At 40.4% G+C, this 24,978-nt stretch overlaps 1 protein-coding gene across 5 annotated transcripts in view; it reads right to left on the bottom strand.

The window, feature by feature from the left end:
• Positions 1 to 2,441: 2,441 nt before the first annotated feature.
• Positions 2,442 to 24,978, bottom strand: part of SRGAP1 (SLIT-ROBO Rho GTPase activating protein 1) — a 483,812-nt gene continuing 461,275 nt past the window's right edge. For all 5 annotated transcript variants that reach the window (XM_029615376.1, XM_029615375.1, XM_029615378.1 and 2 more), the window contains exons 19-22: positions 14,825 to 15,005; positions 13,507 to 13,641; positions 13,013 to 13,358; positions 2,442 to 10,399 (exon numbers count right to left, since the gene is read on the bottom strand). In XM_029615376.1, the coding sequence (XP_029471236.1) occupies positions 10,022 to 10,399; positions 13,013 to 13,358; positions 13,507 to 13,641; positions 14,825 to 15,005 (1,040 nt within the window). In that variant the 3' untranslated portion in view covers positions 2,442 to 10,021. The remainder of the gene's footprint in view (positions 10,400 to 13,012; positions 13,359 to 13,506; positions 13,642 to 14,824; positions 15,006 to 24,978) is intronic.

Genomic DNA, 24,978 nt, shown 5'->3' with positions numbered 1-24,978 from the left:
CAAAAGTTCCTTTTGGGCCGAACGAGGATCCCGGAAGCGACCCGCGGGGAATCACGTGACGTCGGCGCCACGTCGGAGTGACGCGGCGTCACGTGATTCCCCGCGAGTTCCCTCCGGCACCCTCATTCGGCCCAAAAGGAACTTTTGGCTAGCTTGGGGGGGCCTCCTGACCCCCCCAAGCTGGCCAAAAGTTCCTTTTGGGCCGAACGAGCGTTCCGGTGCGAACCCGCGGGGAATCACGTGACGCTGCGTCACTCCGACGTGGCGCTGACGTCACGTGCTCCTCGCAAAGGATTTCAGAAATGGCGTCCTCACTCCTCGCTGGATCACCAGGGAGTTGTGGTAAGTCTTTGGGGGGGGGATTAAGGAAGGTGAGGGGTTTAAATTTTTATTTTGGATCAACAATCGCGATTTCCAACTTATTCAACATAGCTATGTTGAATAAGTTGGAAATCCGATCGTTTATGTCTCATCACTTTTTTAAGTTAAAAAAAAAAAAAAGTAGCGTTTTACATTTATGTTCAAAACGAATGCACACCCCTACAGTTGCTCTTCTTTGCTCTGTTATGTCCCCTCTCCTCCTATTCTCTACATATTACCTGGAAGGGGAAGCGCTGAGCAGGAAGGCAAAGGTTGTTCTCTGCTGAGTGAGATTTGCAGCTGGAAAACAGCAAATCTTTATCTGGCTTGCTATCCCCAGATGTTGTTGCCTTAGCAAAGGCATAGTGTGCCTACTGGTGAATCCAGGCCTGCTGCAACATTCATACATCATAGGGCAGCCAATCTTTCTGTTCTCATGTCATTTATTCAGAAAGACTAATGCCATATGCAGTACAACCTTCCTGCTAGTAAATGGTGCCTAGGAAAAGACAGACATCAACAAGAAGACTGGGGAATACCATCCCCAGGATAAAAATGATTGGAAGGACAGTTCCTCTCTTTAACCTTATTTGTAGTTAGGAAACAAGAGGGGATTTGGGTGGGGTGGTGAGAGAACAAAGATAATTGCAGGAGGGAGGGAGAGAAATAAACTGCTGAGGAAGAGAAACAATGTAGTTGTGGAGGGGAGGGAAGAAGGCAGTAGAGGGGAACTCTTCCCAGACTCTGCCTTAAAATGCACAGATGCCAGCTGGCTGCATGCATAGCATCTAAACCTGGCTCAGTGGCAGTACAGGAAAGCACTGAGTTTGATTGCTGGTCTCAGTTTATATTCCCCAGGCTGGCCTGAGGATGTTGTGGAGGCAGCCTGAGTCTCAGGTATTACACAACCATGACACCTACTTGTTCGACTCATGGTGGACGAATATCTGGCTCTGAAAGGAGCTGTGATCTTTGGCCCACTGGCCAAAACCTATCACGGCAATAGCTGGATTATGGGGGAGCGGCATTTATAAATACAGGGAGAAAAACACTGGAGGTTGAGAATGAAAGCTCATTGTTCTGTTGCCCAATAGAGACTGTTGATAATTGAATTGTAAGCCCATGCAATAGGAGGAAACTGCCAGGATATAAAAAAAACAAAACAAATTATTGCTCTGGCTCCTAACTTAAATTATTTCATGTCTGTATATAATACACAAATACATCTAATGGGGATCTAGCCTACCAATGTAAAATGAATATATGTATCATCCTTTGTCCTCTAGCATTATATTAATATCAGGGCCTATTTATGCAGAATAGGTCACAAGGCTTAATGTGGTATGATCTGTTTGAAAAAATGTTTTGCTCTGCATTTCTCAGGCCATTTTCACTTTATATCAAAAGCATACTGTCTACATAGAAGAACATGGGGACCTCCAGAAGAAGAGACACCAGCAGAAATGTCTTTCATATTTGGCAACATAATATTGCAGTTCCCTACTGTTGTTTCTACTGTAAACCTCATCCAGAGTAATAAACTGAATTTATAAGCATCCAATATCTAAACTTTATGTTGCATATTCTGATATTTGGACAGTATATATACCTTTACGAGGGGGTGATGGTGGGAAGAGACAAATTTATTATAATCTAATTAGAGATGGGTAAATAGAGGTACAGGAAAATAAAGGACTTCTTCGGTATCTTAAGAGAAGCAGCGACAGTCACAGTCCAGGCTTCTGACTGGTAGTTCAACTCAAAGTGCTAGACCACAATCCTCCCATTCACACCACCCACACCCACCTTCACCCCACCCATCTCCTGTCTTAGTTCTGAAGGTAAAATGGAAATCTCATGCCTAGGGAGGGCTTCTGAAAGACATTACATCAAGATCCCGATTTCAGGGCCATTTCAGTTGATGCCACTTGCAACATTTACTTTACGGGCAAAAATAACCTCTGTAGTGAAGCATTTCAATCTTATAACCTTTGGCACACCACCTTTCATCGTGTATTGCTTGGAAGAAAAATCATTGTTTTGATATATACATGGAAGAGGTTGTTTAAATGAACTTCAAATAAGACAAGACAGAACTATCTCCTTTATTATAAAGATACACTATTAGGAACAAACCTGAATGTATGCTGAAGCCTGTAATGGTACATGCTAAAATGTATACAGAAAAGTGCATTGTCACAACAAAATAACAGTACAATTTTTCCAGGACTGTATCATTTTAACTTTTTTTGTTCTTTGAAAAGAGGAAGAATGTAATGGAAATGCAACAGCACAAGAGTAAGATTGAAGTTCCTCTAAAAGTTTAAAGGCACTTTCACATGTACATACTACAGATGTACATTGACACAATTAAGTAACAGTCAACAAGCAGGAAGCTACCAGTACTGCAATTTATCAAACTGACAGTAAAGGACAATACTGATTTAATTAGGTGTGCAGGAGTTATCCTACTGTATGTCTGTAGTTGTATTAGTCTTTCCTGTTACAGATCCTCGCAATGTTTTTAAAATATCTATAACCATCAAACTACACATTTAACTTGTGTGAATGCACTAAATGGACATTCACTAAATGCACTGCTTCTAATATTTTCTTTTACTAAACAATTCCTAATATAAGCATTATGCAGTCAAGTATAATTATTTAAATATACAAAACTCTCTATGTAATTCAAAGATGTCGGTACCCACTTTAATTATACCACAGGTTATCTTTATGAAAATGAAAGCAGAAATTCCAGTTTGTTCCAGTGATCTTCCTAAAAGTTGAGACTATTTAAGTATACAGTGATAGTTCGTACATTTTCAAGTCTGCCTGCACCTAAGGTTACTGGGCTCAGATTGAATGTGTCAAAGCGTCCAGGACTGTGCAGGGAAGAGGTAAGTGGCTATCAGACTGGGCCATATTTTAGATAGGAAGCTTGAAAACATTTGCAGACTTTAGTTTTCCAAATGCACCACAAGCTGTAACAGATCCAAGTATTAAAGATTCAGCAATCACAAAGACAAACACACACTGATGATTTTCTGCACTCAGCAACAGCAGCTTCCTATTGAACAGTTCAGTTTCCAAATGCAAATTCAGAAACGGGCCATGCACTTTATGCTCTGGCTTTACAGTTGCTTAACGCTGGAAGAAATCATTCCCAGCTGCCAACAAATATACAGAATTTCAATTAATTCAACAAACAGCCAACCTCCTGCTACTAAGAAACTAACGTCTTACACCATCCTTATTAAATTCTGCTTTTCTGTAGGAAGTGATACACATTGAATGCCAACTAAAACTTCTGTGTGCCCCCAACTAAAACTTTTGCTTTCCTTGCCCCGGCATTTTGGGAGTGGCAACAAACCCCATCTGTCATTTGGGCAAAAGCATACTATTACTGTACTGGAGATCAGACAAACCACATGGAAAATGCTCAGAGAAATAACATTATGGCTTTAGTGTTAACATGTGCAAAACAGCTGTACAGTTAGTTTACATGTGAACCACATCATATGCCAGCTGACCACTAAGCAAGTTCATAACATCTGAAAAAGTGGACTGGCGTACCTTTCTTAGGGGAAAAAAAAGTTCTGGGAGAATCCTGACAATGTACAGAGCAAAAATGAAATATATATATATTCACATGAGAAACCTTTGCAACTAGGAAGGAATTTCCTGTTCTGGTGAGCTATATTTCCTTTGGAGATATGTCTATATATAGACAAGTAACTGATACTCAGGTTGTATCCCTAAGTTAATCACGTACAGCAAAACTACACAGTGATATGATCCAAGCCACTTATGCACGCCATAATTATTTTCTAGTGATTGATATCATCATTGTGGATCCAGACTGTGTAAGAATCTAATACTGTTTGATTTTGCTTCTCTCTATATACAGTATAACGTTAAAAGTACATGTTGGTATATAGCGAGGATACATGAGGCAACTGAACATAGCTTATTGTGTGTTAGTAATGACCTCATTATATTAAGGGTGTGGACATGATGTACTCATCAGTAATAAGTAAAAGTAAATAAGGTGGGTTTTTTTTGTTTTTGTTTTACAATTTTCATTGTTTTCCTAGCCACAAACTATTTTTTACTAGCTCTCATTTGAGGATTTTTCACCAATAAACTGAAATTGGATAAATACGACTCTCCTCAAGCACCTTTTCTAGTTTATGACAATAGCTAGCTTGTTATTCATCTCCGTTCAATAATATCAGTACAGTAACCATATCTCACATATTTCCAGCCTATTTGGGACACCCAGTGATGATACAGTCATTTGTTACAACATTATCTTGATTCTAATCACATAATACAAAGATACATTACACCGGACAATGCAGTCCAAGGAATATTAAGTTAAAGTACTATTCAGCTAGATCTGTCAGCTTCTTATTAGGCTGCTCTGAAATCCACAGACTTCCATTTGCACAGATTTCAGTCTCATTAGGAGCTGAAAACTAATACACAATGCCATTTGGTTAATTAGCTTTGTAGAGCATCCTTTTTTTTTTATTTTTTAGATAAGCTAGATGTATGAAATGTTCTACAACGTGAGGACCATTTGTGATCTTAGTTATATTTAAAACAGATAATGCAGCATCAGATCTTCATGGGCCCAGTACATGAAAAGCTTACTTTCCGTCTGTATCTACTGGGAAAAATGTTTAAGAAGAAAGTTCTGTGGCCTCTTTTCCAATGGTGTGCAAATCAAGCACGTATTCATCCAAGCCACATTTTCCAAAGTGCACAATGAAGTGGCTGCTTCTCCCCAAAAATGTTTTCTTTACTTGTAAAACTGAGCATATTTTTCCACATTTCTGCTGTATAGTTTAATTGCAGTAGGCATACTTGATAAAAGTGCACATTGTTAGTGTTCATTTTCTAAATGTATTGTCTACACTTTCTTGGCAAGATACATTTATTTCCTCTGGGCGCTATTTCTGAAAACTGTTTGAAACTAAGCTAGACTATAAAGCTACGCACAAGCCCTTTTTCTTTTTTTCTTTTTTTTTTTAAAGATAGTTTGTCCTTGTCATCTTATTCTCCCTTGATGCACACTTTGGTCCTGGTGAGAACGTATTAACCTTCTTGTGCACGAAAATCAGAGAGAAGTTTACCAAATAAACCTCTTGTCATAAGAATGCATCAGAATCAAAGCACAAATAGAATGACCTCCAGAGAGATGATGCAATTCAGATGGCTTCACAAGAAATCAGCTGGGATTGGCTGAGTCAATATTGTACACGTGTGTGTGTGTGTGTGTATGTGTGCGTGATCTCTGCAACTAGAAAGAGGATGCAGATTCAACACCATTTGCCCCATATTGTTTATTATGCCTGACTCCAGGACATATGTTAGAGGCAGTTAAATCTCCCAATAGTATAAATTGTGCTCACGTGACGTGCATTTTATTGTGGAAAGAAGTGCCAGAACAAGGGATCATGATAAAAGTTTGGAGGGGTAACCTCTGGAGTAATAAAAGGAATTATATTTTCTTAGAAAAGAGTGGCAGATTCATGAAGAACTTGCCAACAGAAGTGCTAGGACAGTCACTAAAACTTTAATTCAAGGCCCAGACCAGGTACAGAAGACATTTAGCAGTGGAGAAATAAAGACAAAATCAAGGTAATAAAGTCTATAGTATTGCAGCAGGTGGGAATAATTGGGATTACTGTAGATAGGCCTGCTGTTAGTTTATGTCTCTCTAGGTTAGTGTTTCTCAAAACTGCAGTATTAACCCACTGTAGTTGGGTTCTCAAATTATCCACAATGAATATGAATGAGATAAATTTGAATACATTGGAGATTCAGTATCTGAAAATTTGCCTCATGAATATATATTGCAAATATCCTGAAAATGGGACAGCTTTAAGAACCATCATTTTAGTATATGTGCTGCCGAAGCGAGCACTGGGAACCATCATTTTAAAGTATGGGGGAAGACAGAATTTAGTAAACCTATTTTTTCTTTGAAGAGGACATCCCTTTAGGAAAGAAGTAATCTTGTTCATGACTTACAAATTATTCTGAACTCTCTATCCTGAAATTTAATTTAATTTTTCCTTATAAAGCACAACTACTGACTTTCAGGTAGCATAAGGGTGATCTATAGAACATCATAGATTCTGGATGTGTACAAAGTCTTTCATTTGCCTATTTAAGAAAGGTTATTACTTTCTTTTCAGATGATAACTTATCCTTTGTCTCTAAACATTTCTGATTACTCACTCCTTCAGTTATTAAACTACTTATTATTGTTAAAAACTAAATCAGGTAGCAAGACCACATTAAATCTTCCTAAACCATAGCAGAGGCATGTTGATGACATTGCTTATATAAATGCCTGAATACTAAAACATAATATATAGTCTCAGTTATGCCACAATTCCCTGCATTATATGAATATGAAACCTTTTAGAGTCATGCACTTTCTATTTTAGGAATAAGTTTGACAAAATCTGATTGTAAAAAAGCTGTGTAGGAAATAGTATTCCCTGTATAATTGCATTAATAATTGTATTTGGTTTCAAAATTCTCAGGGCCTCTTCTTGCATTGTTCTATTCAAAATTAGAGAAACCCATTGTGGATATATGTGGCTTAATTTAGCAAAATCAAAAGATCTTAAGACTCTATGCTCAACAGCCTACCTTAATCACATGCATCATCTATCACTGTGCTCTTGTGCAGATTGTGGCTGTACACTGGACTGGAAGGAAGTAAAAAGAGATGGATGGAAATTTTTTGGCTATTAAATTGACTACTTGTTGAAGTGAATAGAAAACCATGACATTCTTTCACCTACGAATTAGAAATCATTTTGTTTTCTACATATCTTGTCTGTATCTACCCACTTGACCTTACTCATGGTTCATGGTATTTCCCTGGAGACAAAGAAATCAACTCTATAATAATTTTTAGGTTAGCAAATGGGTGATGGTTTTGGAGAAGCTCCAAACTATTTGCTAAAATATTAAGAAATTAGATTGAAATGTGTATTACTCATATGGTTAAATTTACACATTTCTTAAAATTGATAGCAATCTCAGGAGTTTCTCCAACATTGTCTCTTCTGTCTTAGCCAATCCATCATTCATATTGAGAAACTCATTCTGATATATACTGCATGTGTGTTATTTCTAAATTTACTCCAATGTGCATTAATTTATATATTATCTTATTTAGTTAAATGTTTATGGATATTTAAGATACAGAAGAAAATTATTGCACAAAAACACACTTAATGTATGAATCTTGTTCATAGATCTACAAATTGTCATACCATTTAAGCATAGTTATCTTCCTCACTAGTTACTGATAGTTACTGCACCAGCTGTAGCATTTGTTTTTGTCCTCTGCATTCCGGTTATGGCATGATCTCAGAACATTAATTTGACAATATGTTTTGCTTGTAAATGGTAGTTAAAACTTGTTGAGTCATGAGAGAGAAAAAAATCAATTCAACAGTAAGTGCCAAGGAAGAGCCATAATCAGAGGAAAGAAGATGATAAAACAGACAACACAAAGAAGAGGAAAAGTGACAAAGAAAAATGTACATAATAATGGACAATTTTCCTTAGACTAAACCATGGCAAAGAAAAATGATGAAGCCTTCAGTGAGCTAAAGAAGACAGTTGCTGGAACCAGGACTCTGGAGAGGAGCTAGAGGAGACCTATGTCCATCAGAGTGAATATGCCAGAAGATGGAGAAATGAGAATACCATCTATAAACAATGACTTATTAGCTCAAGCTCCTCTGACAGGTTCTGTATATCTGAGATCTGTGTATAAAGGTAGTGGGCATAGTGTAATGGAATAGAGCCAAGGGTAATATCTATTGAGAGGCAGCAGACCATGATTTCACCACAGCTGCAGAATGCCCTGGGTTCATCATCTGATAATGTACACCAACTCCTTGATAGCAATCCATAAGGCCAACAAGAAGCCCACAAATGCCATAGAAATCCGGTATCCATAGGGATATCTGACAGTAAACAGACAGCAATGGGCTTACAACAATGAGAATAATAACCATTTATTTTGCTTTTTTTTTTTTTTTTTAATAACATGTATTTTGTTTATTGAAAATGTCAAAATCCAGGATCTTACATGCCTCCCTTAAGAAGCAGGCCTGAAAAATCATGCTATCTTGAGAGAATGGTTATGAAAATGTTATAGCTACAAGCCCCATCATTGCCAATATCAGAAAATATAAACAGTAGTTTAGGCGACACTGACATGTTTTCTTTGAACCAAAAACATGGATGGGTCTGTTATTTGAACCTATGAACCCTTTTATAAAAAGATGCTAACATAAGTTTTCTCTAAAATATCTGTTCCTAACAGATAAACAGCAGCCACTGTCATTGCAATGGATAAGATGTAACCTGTCAGAATTGTGTACTTAGTCATGCTAACACATTTTTATGATGTTATAATGCCAAAAGCTTCAATTATATTTGAACTCCATGATCTCCATCTACAAAATTGATTCAAAAGTTGTCTGTGCACAAATATAAATGGGAAATTGCAAAAGTACACTTCAGAATCAGTAAAAACTGATAACTTTTGCCAGTTTCAAAAGTGCTTATTAAAATAGTTAATTCCTCCCCCCTTGACATAATTCAAACCCATGAAAAACCTGTTGGCTTCTTTTTCATTGTGCATGACAAAGAAAAGTCTCACAATATCAGGTATAGCTGTGTAGCTATTTTGGCAAATGTTGGAGTCATGCAGACTGTGATACCCTTCATCTCTAATGCAAGAGTTATCCACTGATGCAATACATGAACTTTCAAAACCACATGGTTCCTACACAGCCTTGAAAGCACATGTACATATCATTGGGGTCGGACAATTCTTCTGCTGGTCTAAATAAGAGGTATCACAACCTCCAAAGAAGCTTCAGGTTCAGTACAACTTCTAGAACTCTGTATTACTTACTTTGGCAATAAGTCATAAATTAGTAGGCATATGCCAACACACGTCAAATGTATATTAGCAAATATGAAAAATAATTTTAAATTGAAACTTTTTTTTTTTTTTGTTATTTTTGTTTGCAAGTTGTCTTTTTTTCCATCTCTTCAAAATTGGATCAGGGTGTATGCTTGGTTTATTGTTTAAATCTCTTTTCTGCTTTTCAGCTAAGGTGGAATGTGTTAGACACTTTTTTGTGTTTGCTATTTTTTATTTTTTTGTAAAAATACCTAGGTTTAAAGTGTGACTTTTGCAAATAAGTGAGAAATGCTTCTCTCCTGTACTTGGGAATGCACTGTTTCTGATGCCCAGAGAGTGAATAACACATGGTCATTTTTCTGCATCTGGCATTCTAAAATTGTGCACTTTGGAAAAGAAGCTTGTGCAATTGACTACAGTAAGTGTGCAATCCAGTCAACTGCGCAAGCTTCTCTTTTGAAAATATAACCCTGCATGTTGTTCTGTTGTTGAACATAATGTAAAAAGCAGCCCAGTCCAAAAAAAAAAAAATGCCCTTATTAAACATAGCTCGTTTCAGATATTACACAATAAAACAATGAAAGCCAAACAACTCCAGTTACAAACAGGAATGACTGATGTTATGAGAACCCCCACCCCCCTCTTTCTGCCCTTCTATAATACTCCAGGTATGTTGCATAGTTTTCACATTGTACAAGATTTGTCTGTTGGACCTTGTGAAGGAGGGGGAGATCCAGTGCTGGGGTTGGTTTTAGGAAGAATGATGGGTTTTGGCCTTAAAGCAGGGGGTTTCAGTTGTACTCCCATTCTAGGTGCCACCATGGGCTTGAACGTACTCATGGTGTCACTGGACGTGCTGGTGCTGCGTCGGATCTGTGGCTCAGCACTCCTCAGCATCACATTGTGAAGGGAGCTCAGCGATTCCGTTGAGGCTGCGGGAGCAGGGGAGTTCTTAATCTGTTCCAAGGTATCCAGCACCACATCAGGGGCATGTTTAGCAGAGCTCTGCCGTTCCAGCTCCCGGAGCTCATTCAGGGCCGTGTTCATAGTCTCTTCAATATCCTGTTTATGAGAATGGAAACAGTGGAAAATCTACAAGTCAGGTCACAGTGCACTGCATGGCAATGCTGTTTCAGAAAAGAGAAAGCCTTTCTGTTTAACATTCCAAGCAGCTGAACCAAACTGAACACAACTTTTTATATACAAATTCTACTGACTCTAACTAGTAAAGCTATCATAAAAAATGGGTTTCACTGACAAAGCACAAAGTGAAACTAACACTAAACCGTATTTTATTTAAACATATTGCGCAGGATGTTTATCCTGTTATACGCCTGTGCAGGTTAAAAATTCAACCAAGCCATGAAAATTTCAAACATACCTTGTACATTATCATTATTTGCAGAACACAAATATTTTTGGCTAGTTGCCGGCATGCATTTTTTCAACAGATTAGCAATATTGGATCATTAATATAGTCACATTTATTAGCACTGGTATTTTATGAAATTATTGTAACCATGCATGTGCTGTAAAAAAAAAAAATGAATCCATAAGTTTCATTTTCAGTGGCTACAAAGCATTTAATCTAATATAGCACAGAAATTAATTTAAAATGTCACGTGATTTGCTAGATTCCAGCTGTGTACCTGGGATCCTACTGAATGCATGAAATTATGCAAATTTGTTTTTAATATTTGGCAGGGAGACCCTTCTTTAATAAGGATGAATATATCTGGAAAAAACTCTCTATAGCAGTGAGCTGAAGTGTACAGAAAGATACATCATTTTGTTGAAACAAGATCATGGTGATTCCTTTTAAACTCCCTTTTGCCCTTTCTACCTCTCCCTTCTTCAATAAATACAGAAGACTGACCAGAATCTTGTTCTGGTCCCGATATTCTGCCCTCCATTCTTAATCGTCTCTTGGTTCCCACCTTCTGCTTTACTCCATACCTCATACATTCCCTGCTGCTCCTATGTGACAGATAAAGTCTGCACCCCTCCCAAACCCTTTGTTTCCATTGCTCCTACCATGTGACAGAGGCCGGCCAATGGCACCGATAGCCTGTCACATGGAAAGGGCAAAGGGCCATCGGCGCCATTTTGATTACTGGCAGCCGATGGCTCGAGAGTGGGAGATCGCTCCCGGGATCCCACTGGACCACCAGGCAATTTCTGCATGTTTTGGGGGGTGCAATGAAGTAAAATTGAAGGGTTGGGTGGATTTGGGGGGTTGTTTTTGTTTTTACAACCCCCTGTCTGCCCCCCTGGGTTTTGGCCCCCCCCCCCAGGGACGTTCGGTAAGTCTTTGGGGGGGGGGGGGTGTCGGGCAAGTCTTGGAGTGGAACTGTGCGTCCACTTAAAAGCTAGGGCTTATTTTTGGAGTAGGGCTTATATTTCAAGCCCTACTCCAAAAATCTTGAAAATCAAGCTAGGGCTTATTTTCAGGGTAGGGTTTATTATCGGGGAAACACAGTATCTGCCTTGAAGATATGAATTACTTGTTTTTGCTAAGTACTAATCAAAGACATTTTCATGGAACTTCCCATCCTCAAGAGCCACCAACCAGTCAAGTTTTCAGGATACTGTTAATGGATACGGATAAAACAGATCTGCATGCACACTGCCTTAGTTGTATGCAAATATGTCTCATGCATATTCATTAGGGATATTCTGAAAACCTGACTGGTTGGTGGCCTTTGAAGACCAGAAATCCCCACCCCTGTCCTAGATACTGCAGAGAATAGCTTGTATTCTCATTCTATTCATCCTCAGCAACAGTCAACTTTCCACATTTTGAACTATCCTGTTATCAGTTTTCTGACAAAAAAATGAAGTACAAGGCAGAGTTTACATTTTTATGTCAGGGTGACCCCCAAAGTACAAGTGACTATTAAATCAAACTTCATTAGCAAAGGTGACATGAAGTCATCGAGGGCACATTCAGCTTGTACCAGTTAGAATTTTACTGATGGATATTTTAAGGCATAGCCTCTGATTTTTGGAGTCTGCCACCTAATAACTAAGAAATGAGTTATAGACAATGAATATACAGGCAAAGCTCCAGAATGAATAGCTAACCAGTATCTCACCCACCCCAGCCTCACTCCCTCTCGTTCTGTTCTCTGCAAGGGACGGGAGACGAAACTACAGTAAGTAAGGGTTTGCTCATTCTAGCCTGACCCCCCCACCCCTCCCTCTCAGGTTCCATGCAGACTGTCTGGAGGGGAACAGCTGCAGCATGAAGCCGAAGGCTTTCAGAAAACTGGCATATTTGATTAAACAGTATCCCCTAGTCCCCATGAATGCTGAATAATAGAGAACAAAGAACATCAACTTAATTCTCCCCATTAACCATGAGATAGAGAAAACCATTTGCTATAAAAATCCAACTAAAGATAGGTGGTTTCACTGTGAGATATGGTGGTGGCTCCTCTATAAATTGGCCTGATGTTTTGTAGTTTAAGATTTTCTTTTTTTCCTCTTGGCTTTCCTTGGGATTCATCATTCTGCTCTTAGCTCCTGTTACCAATGTCAGAATAACGACAGCTACTTTACAGAAATATTTATCTTTTTCTCCTTACTAAGAATGGGCCAGTTATAAAGCATTCACGACATGCCGTTGACAGGCTTTCCATTAAGATAATGAAATTCTCCCATTACCCCACAAACCTGAGCAATAGTCTCTGGGTCCAGTGGCTTATGGTCATTGAAATTTGTGTACTGTCCCGAGGATGTAGACCTTCTAATTGGAGGACTGTCTATCTTCTTCAGAGAATCGTGCCTACTGATATTAGTGAGGCTGCCATGTCCAGGCCTGCGCCTCCTTTCTGGGCTGTCAGTGTTGATGTTGCGGTTTTGCAGGAGACTTCGTGGACTGCAGTGACTTGCCATGTTGGGAGAACCCATCTCTATGGAAGTGCTATTGAATGAATTTGGAGGATGCACCGGGCAGTGGCTGTCACTGGTTCTCCCTGGGCGTCTGGCAGGATGTGGAGGTTCTGTTCTCCTCCTTTGTCTAAGACGACAGCAAAAAAGAACTTTAACATTACTAACAAGATATAAGGAGGGCATTTGGTCTCAATTATTCAGTCTGAAAAATTGCAGCCATGATCTGATTGTTTCCAAAAAAAGGTAGGCAAATGTGCTTACCGCATCAAGCTTACCTTGGTAAATATAAGTCCGGATGTCGATCAGTTGGAGAGTTCATATCCTTGGAGGAGGATTTGTCTTCTGTTATTGGCCCACTGCTAGCTTCGCTATCTGCTTTTTGGCTTAAAGTATCCGAGAATGTATCATCCCTGAAGCGGAGATGCAGAGTCAAACAAGTGTTTTTCTTACAGTATTTCTAGGTTTATACAATTTACCGAACCACCTTCAAAATATAACATTCAGAGTTCTCAGCATTAAGTAACAGAAAAAATGGCTGCAAATAAAATACAAACAATCAAGAACCTCATTGCTAAGATGTTAGCATGCTTTTATTTATTTTGTCATTTCAAGCGTAGTATGCAGACCCCATGGAAATTCCCTTTGAAAACTGAAGCCGGCGTGCATACTGCAGTTACAGAGTACCCACAAACTTTGCCCTGTATATGCACCAGAACGTTCATGCACTCAGTCACTTTCCTTTATTCTTTGCTTCGCAGGGACATAAGTTTGTGCGCTGTGAAATAACGCGTGGACTTCTACCTGCACCGAAGGAAGCACTTTTCAAAAGGAATTTTTTTTAATGCTAACAGACATGCGTTTACCAAGTTAAAACATTTTGAAAGTTGCCCCCTTATGGTCTGTATTCATTGTAGGGCACTGAACTTCATGGCACGATCCAGACTTTTAGCCCTGCCACCAAAAGCTTGTCATTCTCATCACCTGCAAGTACAGCGTGTGCTTAACAATTGCTCACTGAGCAGTTGCTATAAATAGGAATGAGAAACAGAAGAATAAGATGACTGCTATTTGCTAAATTATTCTTTAGCATTCACAATTAATTTTATCCTGCCTTGTTCTAGTTGCTAGCTGTTATTGCAGTGTTGATGTTGTAAATACTGCAACACATGAGAACACATGAGAGTGATGCCCCACATCTGCTGCAGCCTAAAAATTAGAGGCTTGATTTACTAAGCCTCCCCCCCATTCTGAGTCTATGGGAAAGGTGCTTAGCAAATCTCCATTCTGCCCTCAAACATTGGCTTCCTAGAGTGTTTTCAGTATAAAATGTATTAATTGTTTCCGGTATCAACATAGCCGGTTCCAAGACCACTGCCAATAGCACTGCACAAAACACACTTGCCAAATGTTGGAACATCTTAATTCCTGATGCTGAAGGTCTTGCCAAAGGATTCATTTTGTTAAACATTTCCACCACAGAATTTTCCACTCTTTTCCAATAATTTAAGTGCATGCTTTAGAACTGAAAATAAATCATTGATGGGCTTTTAGCAATGAAATGTGAACTAGCCAGCATCATAATACAGTACTTACATATCTTGCACCACTATGTACTGGTGAGGTACCAGTCCATCAATGCCATTATGCCTTCCTTCCCACCAGTCTTCAGATGCTCGATGATATAAAAGCAGAGATGCACCCTTTTTGAAGGACAATTCTCGTGCTGATCTTCCAATATAGTCAAACTTGGCTATAGCTTCTATGGGCTCATACTCTACAATTAAGTAGTAAAATATACTTTAGAATCTTAAAAACGTTCCTTAAACATCTTTTTGATGACATCCTCTCCTTGTGTGGAATTAGTACACTGGCTAGATAGCTGCACAATTTGATATCCTTCTGCAGATCTAAGTAGATCATCAATGCAGGATATGGAGCCTATCTCTTTGGAGTTAAATGGTTGAGATCAGCTCAGATATAAGGTCTATAGTCTCCTTGGAGAAAAGAACAGAAAGAGAGAGGAATGGGATATACATTGAATTGCTTGTAGGCATCACACAGGGCTCTGCCACAGACCCTGTCAAAAAGTGGCTTTTAAATATCTAGATGAGACTTAGAGCTCCTAAAGCTGAACAGAATGATTGGTGTTGAAAGGGCTGGCATAAACTTTCAAAACTCAGATTCAGAATCAACCAAAATATTATTTATGTTCTTTTATACAGCTGCCTTCATAGGCAACATCTTTCATTGCCTGAAACTTTGGTCACCTATCACAGAAGCCCCACCCAATGCTCATGGTTCATCCAGAAACAAACTAGAATGCACAAGAAGACTTGATAATAAATCTCAATGCCCAAACAATTTTAAGCTATTCATATGTAAAGATTTGAAAGCTTCAAGACATCAGTGATACGTTTTCTACTGAGTTCATGGGGGACCAATGCTGCACTAGTATTTAACTAAGAGCCCAGTTTGGTAACAGTCACTATATTCCTGGTGGTGAGATGTTAAACTGAGGGTCCTGTCTATACTACAGACATTGAAAACACTAGGCAGCATTTTCTAAGCACAGGAATGCTAATTCTAGTGTTATGGATAATTTACATACAGGATCGAGCGGTAGGTGAGCTGCACTGTGCGTGCGGCAACCGCGGGTGCGCCGGGCACTAACGCAGCTCTTCCTACTGCTCGGTACTGTATTGACCTGTTAGCTGGAATATTCCACGGTGTGGATTTGCTGGTGAATACACCTAAAAGCTACCTAGATACATTTATCCAGCTAACTTCAGGCCTGCTCTTTGGTAGTCCTAATGTTATCTGGCTGTCAGGTCAATACAGTACCGAGCGGTAGGAAGAGCTGCGTTAGTGCCCAGCGCACCCGCTGTTGCTGCACGCACAGTGCAGCTCACCTACCGCTCGATCCTGTATGTAAATAGCTTGCAAATGCAAGCTGCGTCTAAGAAGCGTCCGTGAAGCGTTAGGCCTGCGCAACCCATTTTACTGTATAGAGCGCCTATACAGTAACCTGGGTGCGCGGGCCTAACGCTTCACGGCCACGCTGGTATCTGTCATTTCAAATGACATTTGAAATGACAGGTACCAGGAAGTGGACAGTTCTCCGACACTCGGGATTGTCAGCCCTCTCCCCTCCTCCCGAAGCAAGCAACCAAAGCGTAAAAAACGAAAAAAAAAAAAAAAAAGTAGCAAGAGAGCGAGGGGAGAGAGGACGGGCAATCCTACGCTCGGGATTGCCAGTCCCCCCTCCCCTCCTCCCGAAGCAGGTCGTGAAAAGCAGCCTTGCTCCGGGAGGAGGGGAGGGGGGATTGGCAGTGTAAAGCGATGAAGCGACTTACTTTTTGCAGCCCTCCTCCGGACATCGGCGAGGACGACCGTGGCTCCCCTCTCCTGCCTTCAGCTGCCCGCGAAGATGGACGACTGCACGGGCGAAAGCGGCCCCTGTTCGTGCAATTGGGCCGTTCAAGGCATGACGTCACGACGTTTGGCGTCACGGCATGTGATGTCACGTCTTGAGCGGCCCAATTGCACAAACAGGGGCCGCTTTCGCCCGTGCAGGCGTCCATCTTCGCGGGCAGCTGGAGGTAGGAGAGGGGAGCCGTGGTCGTCCTCGCCGATGTCCGGAGGGGGGCTGCAAAAAGTAAGTCGCTTCGTCGCTTTACACTGCCAGTCCCCCCTCCCCTCCTCCCGGAGCAAGGCTGCTTTTCGCGACCTGCTTCGGGAGGAGGGGAGGGGGGGACTGGCAATCCCGAGCGTAGGATTGCCCGTCCTCTCTCCCCTCGCTCTCTTGCTACTTTTTTTTTCGTTTTTTTTTTTTGCTTTGGGAGGAGGGGAGAGGACTGGGGCTGCCCCGGAGACCAGCACCCATGGACGCGGCCAGGGCAGGAGAGTGGGGGCTGGGGGAAAGTTTGCTGCCTACCCTTACCCCTGCCTCTAATGCAGGGGTAAGGGTAGGCGGTAAGTTAGCAGGTTAAACCCGCAGCAAAACGGCAGGGTAAAATAGCGATAGTCGGGGCACGCGTTACTGGATGGTAGGGAATAGCTAATTCGATCGTTTACATGCAATATACATGCCGCGTGCGGAAGGGGTTGCCCGGGGATTTTAGGACGCGGTAGGAGTAGGTTAAAGGGGATTGGGGATCGCAGGAAGGGCTAACGCGGCCGGAAAGTGAGTAGAACGCGAGTTAGGAGCGGGGTAAACGCGGCCGCACTTTACTGGATAGACCTGTATGTTAGCCGGATAATGCTGAAAATCAGTGGTATATATTACTGCTTAATACTTTCAGAGTCACTGAACAAAAATGTTTATTCCTGAGAAACTTGTTTTATTGTTTATACAAAATAAAAATGTTTTCATAGGAAATATTTTTTTCCAAAGATACTACATTACACTTGATCTTAGCCAAAAGGCCGAGAGAAAAAGTTTAATATATATAGGCATCTTCATTTTCAGTTTTTACTTTATTCACCCTGAGAATTTCAATGCTATAAACAAAAAAAGTCAGTAGAAAAATTACTTTGTTATAACAAGCAGAAGAAAAATCAGTGGAAATCATTTTTCCACTGATTTTTTGTATTATCATTGAAATTCCCTACAAAAATAAAAACTGAAAACAAAGGTCCCTAAATATATGTAAACAAAATAAATATTTTTCCCCCAAAGTTATTTTGTACTCTTTTGTTGCATATTTGGATCAAGGTTCATAAAGAACTCCAGAATTGGAATGTCTGCCAAACAGTATTAATGGTTTTCTTTACATATCAGGTGGTAAAGATTAAACTCCATGCTCAACTAATTAAACAATCAATAGTTACAATAAAAGACTGACTTAATCCTGGTTTATCATTTTGATACACTAGTAAATCTTAGGTAATCTCTTTTTTTTGGTTATGTTTTCTCCAGCGAGAGTCATTATAGGTCTTTTCATGTCAATCGATAAAGCTATTTTTCTACATGCTCAGCCCTGCAACTATGAGGGAAATCAATATCAAGGGTGCACATGATATGGCAAATGGCTTTCATATACAGAAGTTCTGGCATATGGCTCTCATATGCAGACATTCTATACAATTGAGTCTTTTCAGATTCCACTCAAGAACGATTTTGCTTGTTAGCAAGATATAAAAATCCACATTTTAATTCAGTTTCATACAAAGAAAACAATTTAAAATTACAAATTAAGAATGAGGTCTTGTAGGTTCAATGGTTGTAATTCTATTTTCATGTCAAATGAAGATTTCCCTGAAAGATTATAGATAATCTAGGTTTCCACTTTTGGATATGTCATTTATTCTATGCTAAACACAGAAATTGCAGAGCAAACCACTCTTTAGAATTGCCACTGAATATCCTTTAACTATATGTGATGCAATGCAGTATGGTCATAAAATTCCTGGAAGCTGTAAAAATACACATAATATACTGAATTTCATATCGGTTCTTTCAAATAAAATAAATCACTGCAAAACCACAAAAATCAAGTTTGCTTATCTGTAGAGAGCAGGATAAATCAGTCATAATGCGTAGGTGACATCATCCAATGGCAATGACATGAATAAAACTCTAGTCTTACTGAACATGCAAGCCAGTTTCCGAGCAGGGTCACTGAATCATGAGCCCCTCAGTCACTTCCAGAGCTTAAACTTTAGTAAGGTAGTTGACTCTCTAGGGAGGCAGGTATTAAATATGACTGATTCATCTTGCTGTCTACGGAGAACCCTGTTTGCAGGTAAACAAACTTGCTTTCTCTGTTGACAAGCAGGCATGTGAGGAGTCCCAAGCTGAAGGCTGAATTGTGAAGCAATAACGAAAACAACCCAATTCCACTAGGTGGAGAATGGACTACTGGGTGTACAGGTTGTGCAGAACTGCTTGACCAAAGTTACTGTCTCTATGGTACATGTTGTCCAGACAGTAGTGAGACGTAAAGGTATGAACACATAACAGCTTTGTATATGTCCTCAATGGAAGTGTTCTGCCATGAACCACTGTAGTCACCATGGCTCTCACTTGATAAGCCTTGACTTGTAAGGCAGGCAGTTCATAAGTGTACTAATCTATTCACTAGCTAATTAGAGTTCATTTGGCAACTGCCCTTCCCAATCTATTGGGATCAGAGGACATGAACAGTAGAAATGCTTGACGGTGAGATTGAGTCAACTTTAGGTAATATTCAAGGGTGCTCTTGCAGTCCAAGGAGTGAAGAGCCCATTCTCCTTTTTGCACATGTGGTCTTGGAAAGAACGTTGGCAGCACAATAGCTTCGTTAATGTGGAAAGCAGACACCACTTTCAGAAGGAATTTACGGCAAGTCAACCTTGTTATAAAAAACTGCAGGTATGGTGAATATGAATTCAGAGCCTGTAAAACACTTACTCTTTGTGCCAAAGTGATGGCAACAAGAAACAACACATTTCAGGTGCGATATCTGAAGTGTACCGACTTGAGAGTTGAGCCAGGATTACACTGAGGTCCTAAGGTACTGGAGGTTTACTGACCGGAGGCTTAGAATGCCAAAGATATTTCATGAACTTAGATACTAAAGGTTGGAAAGAGAGATCGGAGTTCCTTTCACCTGATGTGCCACAATGGTGCTGAGATGAACCTTAAATGAAGAAATATGAGGCCTGACAACAGGATAAAAAATAGATATTAAAGCAAATCCTTCAGGCCACAGGAGAAGGAATCCATTTGCCTGGTCCCATACCCCATGCGGCATATCAGCAGGTGGAAGGAGCTCCAATCACTCTCTCCACCCTTTAGTATCTAAGTTCAAGAAATGTCTTTGGCATTGTAAGCCTCCGATCAGTAAACCTCCAGTACCTTAGGACCTCAACTCATGAAGCCTCCTATCAAAAGCATTATGTGGGACCAGATTTTCAAAGTGACAGCAAGATTTTTTTTTTAATTTATATTTTATTGCATTTTACATTTTAACAGCATTAACATGCTACAGAAAACAGGACAAATGGTTTCTCAATTATTTAAACCAAAGTAATTAAACAAAAAAAAAGAAGTTATTTATCCATTTATCCTTAACTACATAGGAAATCAGGAGATCCAAAATTCAACAGAGTGCTTTTAAGGAAACACATATCAAATTCAAAGAATAGAGGGGAGTTAGATATTCATACCTTATATATATGCTGCTTAAGTCTGACTAATACCCTCAGGAGGTTGAAGGGAATCCAAAAAGGTAATTAAATGAGATGGTTCAAAGAAAACATGATGTGTATTATTAACATTTATAACATACTTACACGGAAAACGGGCTATAATTTGTGTACCCAGCTGTCTTGCTTGAGGACATTGGGCCAAAAATTTCTTCCATCTTAATTGTGTGCCATATCTGGGCAAACCCAAATTTTCTGGCCTAAATATAAAATATCACTGCTATGAAGGGATAATCTACGAACTGTATCTCGATCTGAGGCAAACACAAAATTTATTAGCAATGTTTCACAACTCTACTTGGTTATCCCCCGAAGACTCTAATATTTCGGTCAGATTCATTGTTGAAACTTGAGGTTTAGGTAAAATGTTTCCATTTTTCTCAGAGTTCACATAATAGATCCTTGAAATAGGTGGCTGTGCTTCTGATGGTAGATGTAATACTTCTTGTATGTAATCTTTAAATTGATTTCTAGGAGAGATCAGTTTAACTTTTGGGAAATTTAAAACTCTCAAATTCAAGTATCTTACAGAGTTTTCCAAATTTTCCACTCTTGCTCACCTTGATATTAGACCTAGATAGCTCACCTTGAATTAGACCATTCTTTATTAATTGCATTTGGGCTACTTTTGAATCAAGATTTTCAATCTTCGAAGATTGTAATGTAATAACATGTTCCAAAGAATGAACTTGACTCTGAGTCTCTTTCAAAACGCCAGTAAGTGCAGTTATAGAGCGCTCCAAAGAAGTTAATGCACACCAAACTGTATCATGAGTTATCACTGGAGGTTTCACCGGCAATATCTGGAGCATAGAACCTTCTCCAAAGGGAAAATTTTTAATCACAGTCTGTGCGGATTCCACTGCACAACTCCCGATAGGAATAGAAGTCAGAACAGATTGGTTCAATTTCCCTTCCTCCAGACTCACTGCTTTCAAAGAGTCTTTCATCAGATTAACTGGTATAAACTCTCTTATTTCACCCTGCTCAACGTTCGCTGTCGTTTCCACCTCGTGGGCTGTTGATCCCAAGAACGCCATCTGTTCTGGCAGCATGTCCGGTCCAGCTGCGTCAGAGTGTGCTGGGGGGGGGGGGGGGGGGGGAGAGGGGGTAGCAGGCGCTCCAGGGCTTAAGGATATCTCGTCCCGTAATGGCGGTTTGGACTCATTACCGGCGTTCCCAGCGGACCTCTCATCTGGAGAAATAGTATCCAATGCAGTGCAAAAGCCCTCGATGCGCGTCTGAATCAGGGTAAGTTGGGGAGAAGCCGAGGCTGCCTCTCTCACTCTCCCTTTCCTCTTGGTATGCGGCATTTTGTCAAGGAAATTCAGTAACACCGATGGCAAACTAGAGCTCTCAACATCGCGTCCTCCTCTCAAGACGCCATCTTGGATCGACAACAAGATATTTCATGAACACTCTTGAGCTGCCAAGAGGCCAAATCAAAGCACCTTATACTAGTAATGCATGTCCTTCAGCATGAACCTGAGGAACTTTTGATGGGTGGTGTCAATGGGAGCATGTGCATAAGTGTCTTTCAGATACAGAGCGTGCATCCAATCCCTCAGCTGAATGAAAGACAGAATCATCTGGAGGGAGTTCATTTAATTTCTCTCAGACTAATAGGATCCATTACAATCCAGGATAAGCTTCAATACCCCTGACTTCTAGGGGATTATAAAAAAATGGGAATAGAACCCCTGGCCTCATTTCTGAGTTGGGACAAGCTTGATCGCCTTTTGTTGAAGAAGAGGGGCTACTTCCAGCTGCAGTTGATCAGATTGAAGACTGATCTCCACGGGGTTGGAGTAGGGCAAGAGAAGCTCAAACGGTAGTCCTACTACACATTTTTCAGTAGCCACTTATCCTTGGTAATGCAGGGCCACTCTGGAAGGAAGTCTGGACCCTTCCTCCTTATTCGATAAGGCAGGCCTCAAGGACATCATACACTAGTCCCAGCTTAGGCCTCAACGGTTATTGGATCATTGGCAAATGCCTCTTTCTCCACTGTACTCCAGCTTGAAGCTGCTATGGCCAAGTAGGAGCAGCTCAATGACACTGAAAAGGATGGAAGGAGCGTCTCTGGAAAAATGGGCATTTGTAAGTGAAATATTAGCATTGGTAGGATCTAGATGGTCTTCTATCACTGCAGACAGTGACTATAGTGTGGACTGATACTCCTTAATCAGAGGTAGCACCTCCTGCACACTGTCCCTGCATAAGTGTTCCTTCGTACAGGGCACACTGCCAAGGTAGATGTGTGCATCTTTACAGAGGCAATTTGCTCTATAACCACACAAGACTCCTGGCCCCCGTAAAAACAGCCAAGAGTCTGGCACAGTGTTGAATGCCTCATATGACAAGAAGATGAGATGCTTCTCATACTCCTCTGTATTTTCCAAAGTTCACTAAAATGCCGCATGCACAAGGTCTGATGATTGTGCCAGAAGTATCAGCATTTGCACACACACATGCATATACTACACTGTGAACAACTGAGGATCTGCAATCTGAATGCTAAGAATGGATCCCTGAAAGACCTTCTTTCCAAATGCATCTAATGCCTTTTGTTACTTTCCAGTAGGTGTGTTAGAATGAATCTAAGTGCAGTTCACCATCTTCAACGCTGACTCCACCACAAAGAAGTGGTACTGTAGCTGGACCATAATAAAACCTGGGAAAGTCTGGACTCTGTACTTCAAATTAATTTTTTGGGCTACTGGAAGACATATCAGAGCCTGTTTCATTCTCATTTGCAGATTTTTGAGGAGGTTATTCATTGGGATGAACATGGAGTCCGCTGGAGGGTAGAGAAAATGCAACAAGCCAAAACATCCATTCTTGACTTCTGCTATTTCCTCACATCGATGGACAATGCCTTTGCTAACCTGTTCAGAAAACAGTTAAGACTCTGACGATAAGGGAAACCTAGGAGGAGACCTCTACTGATCCAAGGGAGAGAGAACAAGTAGGAGCTCAGAAGGAGTTGATCCCACTTCTTCCCCTTCTTCTCCATGAAGGAATTCCCTTGCAGGAGGGAAATTTACCACCTTAGGACAGAGACTCATGCCTACAGCTGGATGTCCCTGAGAAGAGGTCATAATTTCCCATAGACTCTGCAGGGTCCCACTATGCGGGAGAACATCCTTCATCCTGGACAAGAGAGGCTTCAACTTCCATCTCTGGTCTTCTAGGCTTAAGAAGGCAAAACAATTCTTCACCAACTCAAACAACTGTGCATTAACTGGCCTAGCAACCCTTTGCACTGGAGTTGGAGGAGAAGGAGATTGACTGCATCTAAAATACACTGGTATGTGCTTCACTGATGAGACAGGTGTCAGGTCTGGGTAAAATAAATGGTTTGGCCAGAAAGAACAAGGATACCAGTGCCGAGGAAACTATTTCTTGTCCCAGCGTTGAAGAGGGGTCTGCCCCAATAAGGCCCCATTCTGACAGTGCTGGCTTCTTCAGCGCCGAGGGAGATAGCTCCTGAAGGGATCCTTCTTACCATTTAGGAACTCTTTTTAGTGCATCATTTAGTGGCATTGACTTTAATGCCTCAATCAATCCTTGACCTGTGGCTGATTTGGGAGCTAGTGTTGAGTGTTCCTTCACTTGCAGGAGAAAAAGGAAGTCAAATCCCACCTTGACTGATATTTCTTTTGGTACCGAGAGTCTGAAGATACCTCATTTTGGAAGGAGGAGAGGCTCTGCTTCCTGCCCTCATGCTGAAGCTTCAGGGTCTAACGTGACAGTGCCTTCAGCAGGTTCTCCATCTTCCGGGCATGGTACTGCTGTGCTCTCTGGGAAATTCAACCACAACTGTGATATTTCAGAGCATCATGATCCAGACCCAGACAGCGATAGCAGACAGAATGGGTGTCTGTAATGGACATGCAATTCCAACATTGTAGGCCTTAATCCTGCTAACCACAAAGGTTTCTCCATTTTCTTATTTTTTGAATTACTTAAAAAACATTTTTTTGTAGAACTAAAATGTTCTATTGAGGGACTGCCTAAGCAGAGATAAAGAAAAAAAATCACAAATTCAAATTCAAGGCAAAAACAAGGCCAAAAATGTGGTAGCTTAGATAAAGACTGAGGAGCTCATAAGGCAGCAATCATGCATGCTCAGTAAAACTTACTGATTTCTGAGAGCTGGATCCATGTTGACACCATTGGATAACATCACCCATGCATTATGGTTGGTTCATGTTCTTTTATTTCTCTGTCAACATGTGCTGCTTGCGCTCAAGCATCAAAGGACTATGTTATTTATTGATTTTAAAATGTATTAAGATTTTTTCATCTTTCCATGCTGTAGTTTGCTGTTTTAAATGGAGCTGTTTAGGTTTTGTAAGCTTGTATGGGACACAAGGATATAAATGTTGGATTTGATTCACCAAAATTATTTTTGGCCTCTGAAGAGTAAATAGGAATTTGCTGAAATAATAATTGTCATAAAATGGAATACAAAGCAGATAGCTGATACAAATATGTATATGGCAAAGGCTTAAAAAGAAAAGAAAAAAAAGAAAAAGATATTCAAGGCATGAAGA

Source organism: Rhinatrema bivittatum, chromosome 9 (genome assembly GCF_901001135.1).
Source record: "Rhinatrema bivittatum chromosome 9, aRhiBiv1.1, whole genome shotgun sequence".
NCBI lineage: Eukaryota > Metazoa > Chordata > Amphibia > Gymnophiona > Rhinatrematidae > Rhinatrema > Rhinatrema bivittatum.
The sequence above is the reverse complement of the archived record's forward strand: the minus strand, read 5'-3'. Positions and strand labels throughout refer to the sequence as shown.